The 8,742-nt window shown below is 39.0% G+C and overlaps 1 protein-coding gene across 1 annotated transcript; it reads right to left on the bottom strand.

Moving 5' to 3' along the window:
* Positions 1 to 3,142: 3,142 nt before the first annotated feature.
* On the bottom strand, positions 3,143 to 7,331 carry IZUMO3 (IZUMO family member 3). Its single transcript, XM_037038329.1, is given in 8 exon segments — positions 3,143 to 3,272; positions 3,588 to 3,680; positions 4,107 to 4,185; positions 6,401 to 6,418; positions 6,641 to 6,730; positions 6,896 to 6,970; positions 7,101 to 7,220; positions 7,223 to 7,331. Coding segments are annotated over 8 exon segments (714 nt in total).
* Between the last annotated feature and the right edge of the window lie 1,411 nt (positions 7,332 to 8,742).

Genomic DNA, 8,742 nt, shown 5'->3' with positions numbered 1-8,742 from the left:
AAAGTCAATATCCAGAAATCAAAGGCATTTTTGTATACCAACAATGAAACAGCAGAAGCAGAAATCAAGAAAAAAAATCCCATTCGATAGAGCAAAAACAAAAATAAAATATCTGGGAATAAATCTAACCAAGGAGGTAAAAGACCTGCATGCAGAATACTACACAACATTGAAGAAAGAAATCAAGGAAGACACAATGAAATGGAAATGTATACCATGTTCATGGATTGGGAGAATTAACATCATCAAAAAATCCATACTACCCAAAGCAATTTACAGATTCAATGCAATACCTATTAAAGTACCAATGGCATATTTCACAGACATAGAACAAACACTTCAAAAATTTATATGGAACCATAAATGACCCCGAATAGCAGCTGCAATGTTGAGAAAGAAGACCAAACCTGATATCAAACTGTATTACAAGGCCACTGTAATCAAAACAGCCTGGTGCTGGCATAAAAACAGGCACATAGACCAGTGGAATAGAACAGAGAACCCATAAATAACCCAACTCTCTATAGTCAATTCATATTCGACAAAGGGAGCAGTAACATAAAATGGGGTAAAGATAGCCTCGTCAACAAATGGTGTTGGGAGAAATGGGCAGCTACATGCAAAAAAAAAAAAAATGAAACTCAAGCACCAACTTACACCACACACCAAAATAAATTCAAGGTGGATAAAAGATTTAAATATAAGCCATGACACTATTAAAGTCCTAGAGGAGAACATTGGCAGGAAAATATCAGATATTTCACGCAGCAACATTTTTACTGATATGTCCCCTAGAGCAAGGACTATAAAGGAAAGAATAAACAAATGGGATCTCATCAAAAGAAAAAGCTTATGTGACTCTAAATAAAACAGCATTAAAATAAAAAGACAACAAACTGTATGGGAAAACATATTTGCCAATGATACCTCAGACAAAGGTTTAATATCCAAAATATACAAAGAACTCACAGGACTTCACTCTAAGAGGACAACTAACCCAATTAAAAAATGGGGAGAGGACTTGAACAGACCGGTCTCCAAGGAGGACATACAGAGGATCCAGAGACACATGAAGAGATGCTCAATATTGATAGTTATCAGAGAGATGCAAATTGAAACCACAATGAGATATCACTTTACACGGGTGAGAATGGCTACCATAAACAAAGCAATAAACAGCAAATGTTGGAGAGGGTGTGGGGAAAAGGGGACTCTGGTCCATTGTTGGTGGGATTGCAGACTGGTACAACCATTATGGAAAACAGTATGGAATTTTCTCAGAAAACTAAAATGGGACCTGCCTTTTGACCCAACAATTTCACTGCTAGGATTGTATTCCAAGAACCCTAGAACACCAGTCCCAAAGAACATATGCACCCCAATGTTCATAGCTGCACAATTTACAATAGCCAAGAGTTGGAAGCAGCCTAGGTGCCCATCAGTAAATGCATGGATCAAAAAACGATGGTACATATGCACAATGGAATTCTATGCCACAGAAAGAAAGAAGGAGCTCCTACCTTTTGCAACAACATGGATGGAACTGGAAAACATTATGCTGAGTGAAATAAGCCAGGTGTTGAAGGACAAATACCATATGATCTCACCTTTAACAGGAAGCTAAACAACAAAACAAACAAGCAAGCAAAATGTAACCAAAGACACTGAAATAGAGAACAGGCTGACATTGACCAGAGGGGAGAGGGGAGGAAATTTCAGGAGAAATAGTGGAGGGATTTAGAGGAACATATATAAAGTGTTGATACATGGACAACAACTGAGAAGGGTGGAAATGGGAGTGGGGGAGCACGGGGGGAGGGGTCGGATGGGAGTAAGACAGAAAACTATACTTGAAAAATAATTAAATATATTAATAATATGAATGAAATTAATATGTCTCAAGATTTTTTGATGAAATGAACTTTAAATTTTGGGAAATGCTGGATGCTAATTACACTCTGAGAATTTTCAACATGAAATTCAAATTTAGTAACTCAGAAATGTCAGTGTTAGGACCCTCCCAGTTTCCTTCCTATTCATTCAGTATTTCATTAATATAGCAGCACATGAAGCAGGCACTTAAAGTTCTAGAGGGGTGAAAGGTATATAAACAATTCTACTCAGCAATGAAGCAATACTCCTAAAACTATTCCTGCTGCTATACTATGGTGTTTTTCTTTTGAAATAAGCTACCCAATAAAAGCAAACAAAATTGAGTGGAAAGTTCCCACGTTTTAGACTTAGCCAGGTTTCATTTTTCAGTTTTATTCTAGGCTTTGTCACTACTATCCATAATAAAGAATATTTTGTGACAATAAACCCTTGATTATTCTCACCATAAATTCAGTTATTTATTGTTTCTATGGTGATAGCTGTCAGTACCAATCAGATGATCAGCCACCAGAGGAGTTTGTTATAGCCTAGATAGTAGCTGCGTGACCTTGAGTTAGATATTTTTTGTTTCCTCATCTCTAATGTGGAGATAATAATAATATTACTCACAAGGTTATTGCAAAAAATCAATTAGTTATGATGCAAAGCACAAATTAAGGTACTATGTACAAAAAACTGTTCAACAGAAACAATTTAAACAATCAGAAATTCATACACAATTCAGTTATGGAGCTCAGAGTTAGGGGAAAATGACTGGGTAAACCTTACCTACTCAGAACTAATGTTTGGGACATTGTCGTGTCTGTGTATGATGTCATAAAGAAGAAGAAATGTTATGAGTTATCAGAAAAATTGTCTACACTAAGCCTAGTGATATATATGGAAATAGAAACAAAATGAAAATATAGAAATAAAAAGCAGCCTTAAAATTTAGTTATTCTAATTACAGCCATAAATGAAAGCTACCAACTATGCATTTTTATTAAATTGTACAAAGTGTCATTTTTAAGGTCCATTGTAACATATTAGCATTACTTTCTGTATATCACTTGGTAAATATTTTGCCCTCTCATTGCTTACATTGACATCAGGATATCAATAAGGATCTTTGCTAGAGAAAATATAAGTTCTATTTCAGTTTCAAAATACTCTGATTGCATGACCACAAAAGAACTTAATTCCCAGTTTTCTATATGGAATCAACACTTTAGAGAATTATGAAAGACCTCCTCTCTCTATATATTTATTTTCAGATTCCAAAGTCTTTGTTCTCTTCATCTCTGATCCTCATTAATTTTTCAAGTTTCTTCTCTGAGTATTTCTCTAATGACCTCCGTATTGTCTTCATTTTCTTTCGACGAGTCACACAAATATGGAACCTGGAGTAGAGAAACAAGATAATTCCAACTTCAATGTCCTAATTCTCCCAAAATAATTACTTTAATTATTTTTCTCCCTTTTCTAGATGACTCTCCAAAAGTTTTCTTCATACTTCATTGTACCTCCTTCATTTCTCTTGCTTCAACTTTTACCCTATCAAGCTTACATTCACTTCCTTCCTCTTTGTATCACATTATAAAATTTAAAGTGATTTTTCCTTTACTTCCATTGGAAGGAAGGAGGAGATCGCAATGGCAGTCTTTTTGTCAGAGGAATGCTTGACCCAGTGTTCATTTGGAGGGAGGAAAACTCACAGTAACACAGCAGCTCCCAATGTTACAGCTTCTGCTATCAATATCAGAAATAATGCAATTTCTCGATTCTCAGACTTCCTTGAATCCTCTTCTGGAAGGATAAAAGGGAAACTGGAAAGTGAATTTTAGAAAAGAAAAATAGTAACTTGAGAACTTTACACAAATAAATGATTCTTTTTAACCTCAAACTGTTTGCCCTGTTCACCACTTCCATCACTGTTTCTGATTACTGTGATCTTTTTTATTCTTAGATCCTTAGGCTCTATGAAAAATTTGCCCTTGATCCTGCTAGTATAATTTCTCTATCTTTAGTCCAGACTTTGTATTCCTCAGCCCTTCAGTTGGTCCAGTGTCTAGTAATTCATACTGGTATACAAATTCTACCCAACATTTTAGCTTTTATTTGTAACACATGCATGATATGCATAGAAGATACTCAAATATTGGTTGAATAAATCAATAACAGCTTATACCTTGATCACTGACCCTCAAAATGCCACATCAAGGTCTTTTTTAGCTCCACAGTACTCTCCTTTGAAGCACTGGGTGGTGATATGTACACAGCTCCAACAATCCAGGATAGCACCTTCAGTCACAGCTGATGAAGAGAAGAAATAAAATTAGAGAGAAGTCGTGGCTTGACATTTTCTTAGGTCAGACATCTGTGAGTCTCTTTCTCTCCTAGCAATCAAGCTTTCTGATGAGTCAAAAACTTCTATAATTTAAATTTGGTCTTGGAGAAAGAAGAGGAAAAAATAATGCCTTAGCTTACACCAGTGCTATGGGTTGTAGACTATTCTTTAAGAGGCCTCTGAGCACCTCCAAACTCTGTGAGGGATCTAAGGTTTCAGAAGCTAGATTTTTTTGTCAGATATCATTGACATTCTTTCTTAAAACCACAACTCGGACTTCCGCCAAAATGGAGGCACAGGTGGAAACACCGTGCCTTCTCCCACAACCAAGTTTGAATAAAACAAAGGTTTGGAGAAACAAAGACACAACCAAAGGACAGAAAATTGAACTACACAGAAGTCCGACTACATCTAACCATTCAACGGGGATGGTAAGAGGGGCGGAGCCAGCAGCGAGCAGGATCGGGCAGGACAGGGCCCCCGACCCAGGCGCTCAGGCAGACGAGAACCAGTTGGGGTGCGGGGCAGACCGCGGGCGCATATTCGCGCACAGTGAGACAGACCACGCAGGCCCCAGGGGGCGAGGGCTGACGGCGGTGGCGCACTCGCGAGCAGTGGGACGAAACGCGTGGGCCAGGTGACGGCAGCAACTGCGGCACCGGTGAGGGCCGGGGCGGCAGGCGGCAGACGGGACGCCATTGTCCCTCTTTGACCCCGCCCCCACATACAACGTCACAACCCAGCGACTTAGTTGCCCTGTTCTAGTGAACACTTTAGGGCTCTGATCCTGCTATGGAACAGGCACGAACAGCCCAAAAGATGGTGCAAGAAGAACTCAAAGTCCCAGAGCCAATAACTCTAAGCGACCGAGAAATTGCCAGCCTCTCAGAAGCACAATTCAAGACACTATTTATCAGGATGCTCACAGAACTGGTAGATTATAGTCACAAATTAGAGGAACATAGTCACAAATTAGAGGAACATATGAAGGCTAAACTAATTGAAATGAAGGGAGATGCACAGGAAACCAATAGTGATGGAAAGGAAACTGGGACTCAAATCAATGGAATGGACCAGAAGGAAGAACAAAACATCCCACCAGAAAGGAATGAAGAAATGAGAATTCAAAAAAATGAGGAGAGGCTTAGGAACCTCCAGGACATCTTTAAACGTTCCAACATCCGGATTATAGGGGTACCAGAAGGGGGAAAGAAACAGCCACGAGTGGAAAACGTATTTGAACAAATAATAAAGGAGAACTTCCCCAGTCTGGCAAAGGAAATAGACTTCCAGGAAATCCAGGAAGCTCAGAGAGTGCCAAAGAAGTTGGACCCAAGAAGGAACACACCAAGGCACATCATAATTACATTAGCCAAGACCAAAATGAAGGAGAGAATCCTAGAAGCAGCAAGGGATAAGGGGACAGTCACCTACAAAGGAGTACCCATCAGACTGTCAGCGGATTTCTCAAAAGAGACCTTACAGGCAAGAAGGGGCTGGAAAGAAGTATTCCAAGTCATGAAATCCAAAGACCTACAGCCAAGATTGCTTTATCCAGCAAAACTTTCATTTAGAATGGAAGGACAGATAAAGTGCTTCTCAGATAAGGTCAAGTTCAAGGAGTTCATCATCACCAAGCCCTTATTATATGAAATGCTAAAGGGACTTATATAAGAAAAAGAAGATGAAAAATATGAACAGTGAAAGGACAGCAAACACACAGCTATTAACAACCACACCTAAAACAAAAGCAAACCAAGAGGACAGCTAGATCAGGAGTGGAGCCATAGAAATGAAGAACACATGGAGGGTTAGAAACAGGGGGGTGGGAGGGGGAGAAGGGGGGAGAAGGCACAGAAAATAGCATAGATGGTAGGTAGAAAATAGATGGGGGGGAGGGCGAGAATAGTGGGGGAAATATAGAATCCAAAGAACTTGAGACACGTGGTTATAAACTAAGGGGGGGGGGAGAATGGTGGGGGAGGGAGGGTGTGGGTGGAAGGGATTGAAGAGGGGGAATAGAACAACTGTAATGGTATAATCAATAAAATATATTTAAAAAAAGCACAACTCTAGCACTTGGGTTCTCAGTGAGACAAGTAGGAGAGATAGAGTCATAGAAAGCAGAGGAGATGGGAAAATTGAAGTAAAACCACAAGGCATCACATGTAATATACTCACTGCAATCTTCGGAACAAGCTAAAAGAGAATCAGAAAGTCTAATGAGTTTACAATCAATTAACTTGGAGTTTGTCGTATTTATACATACCCAAGTAGTCTTTATTCAGCTACCCATTAACCTCCAACTACTCTTCCCCACATTCTAAGTCACTGTAATATGAAACCACATTCCTCTTCTCACCCTTCATTTCCTTATTCCTTTCATAGTTTTGGTGTTGTTAGACAGACATGTTTTATTACCAAGTTCAGAGAAGTGTTTTAATGTTTCTTTCAGTTTGGATTCCAGGTTTTGGTGGAAATCACGAAGCTGGGCTTGAAAGATAAAGACACCTAAGAAGGGGCAGGACAGAATATAAAGTTGTCCCTTTTCTTCAGAATTTAATCCTGATCATTTTGCCTTGTTTTCCCTAGTGATATTTTCTCATATTTGGGAAATATGGGAAATACAATTTCCCATATAGGCAATACAATCTTTTGACATTGAAACTACCTCACCTTTCCATGTTTTATTGCCCACTTTATAAAGTTCATTCTTCAGCCATATTTTCAAACTGGCAACCTTTTAAACAGCTAGAAAAGAGAGGTAAACATACATGTGGGGCAATAATTATATCTGCAGAGGATATTATGTAGATCCAGGTGCTCTCTTCCCTGCCTCCCTTTAACCCCTAAAACTCTTAGGGACTTAAGCTTCCCTCACCTAGTATCCGAAGCATCTTGTTCCCATGGGTGACCTTGACGCTTATACTGATCATCTCTTTAATCTGCCATTGGAGCAGTTGAGTTCGGTCAGGGACTTCTGAGGGTACCAGCTTTCCAACAATGACTTAATGTCTTCTTTAAATTTGGGGTCACATTCCAAGCAGCCTTTGACCCCATGGAAGGCTGTCAGGGACAGAGGTAGGAGCAGGAACAACCATAGGTCTCCCATTTCCTTTGTCTTGACCTTCCTCTTGCCAACAGTAGGTTGTCCTGGCAACTAGTTCACCTAGTTCCCTTTTCTTCAAAAATCCAGGAATAAGAGCCTTGTCCTGGATAGTTTGACTGAACCTTCCCCTCCATTTTCATCCCACCTGTGGATAATTTTATTTCCCTGTGGATTTTCAGTTGTTTTCTGACGTTGAGCCTTCATTCCTGAGAGAGGGAACTGCCAGCTAAAGAGTAGATCCCTGAGGTCCAAGTATGGAAAACAAAGAGAAAGTCTTGAGCTCATCATACAAGCCTAGTTCCATGTAAGATGGTACCTTAGAAAAAGATTTTCTTTGGGTCTCTCCCTTACTTGAGTCATTAGTAAATTCCTATATCCCTCCTGGCCACTGGGTAGTGTCTCAAGGAAGAGAGGCATATAAGCTCGGAGATCGCTTAATCAAAACTCAGCTTCTCTGGAGAAGGTAAGAAAAGCCCAGAATATTGAGTTCCTTGGGGTCCCAGTCCTTGATGATAGCAATATCATTGGAAACCAGCAGTAGGTGACTGGATATAATTAATATCATTGATGATAACAATTTTGATATAATTGGTTATTTTTTAGAAATTTAGACTAAGCTGCCTTTGTTTGTAGGATGATATTTCCAGCCATGCTAAATAACCTTTTTATATAATTCTTCTTATGAAGAACCTGGAGAAAAAAAGCTAAAAACAACAGTGGTGGGATATATGATAAGTAAAACTCCAGTAACACTCAGGGTACTTTTGTAGGCTCATCTTGACAGCATGAATGATAAAGTGTGTGGCATAAGAAAATAACCACTGTCATCAGGGGCTGACCTCTTAGGCTGCCTACATGGAAAGTGGCCAAATAAACATCTGTTTCCTTCAGTTTAAGGCTATTTGAATAGAAATATCCTTTGCTATTTGAAGCAATTGAGGCTGCTCGGCAGATATTTTAGAGCACTGGCTACCACGTTTCTAGTATATTCCTTGTATCGCTACAAATGAAAGTAACTAGGAAACCCTTATAGAAACTAGGAAATCCTAAAAGTTTAGTAGTAGAATTTAGGGCTAAGGTATGAGAGAGTCATGGAGCAGAAAGTTATGAGGCAAATTAAAAGAACTACCATTAACATTGTGCCCACCATGTGTTGGATATGTGCCAAACACATTAAATAGATTATTACAAGTCCTCATAGCACAGAACCCTTTGAGATATTGTTTTTATTTTATAATAAGAAACTGAGGCTTTGAGATGTGAACGAACCTCATTGCCAGATAATTTAGTAGTTATGAAATCAAGGTTCAAAGTCAAATCTGTCTGATTTCAGACTCTATAAACTTCAACCATTGCCTCTCCAAATTTTCTGGGATGATACCAAAAATGAACTCTTGGTATCTGATACTTAGAA

The sequence above is a fragment of the Sturnira hondurensis genome, unplaced genomic scaffold (assembly GCF_014824575.4).
Source record: "Sturnira hondurensis isolate 20B ecotype Veracruz unplaced genomic scaffold, ASM1482457v3 Scaffold0001989, whole genome shotgun sequence".
Taxonomy (NCBI): Eukaryota; Metazoa; Chordata; class Mammalia; order Chiroptera; family Phyllostomidae; genus Sturnira; species Sturnira hondurensis.
This window is presented reverse-complemented; position numbering and strand designations above follow the sequence as displayed.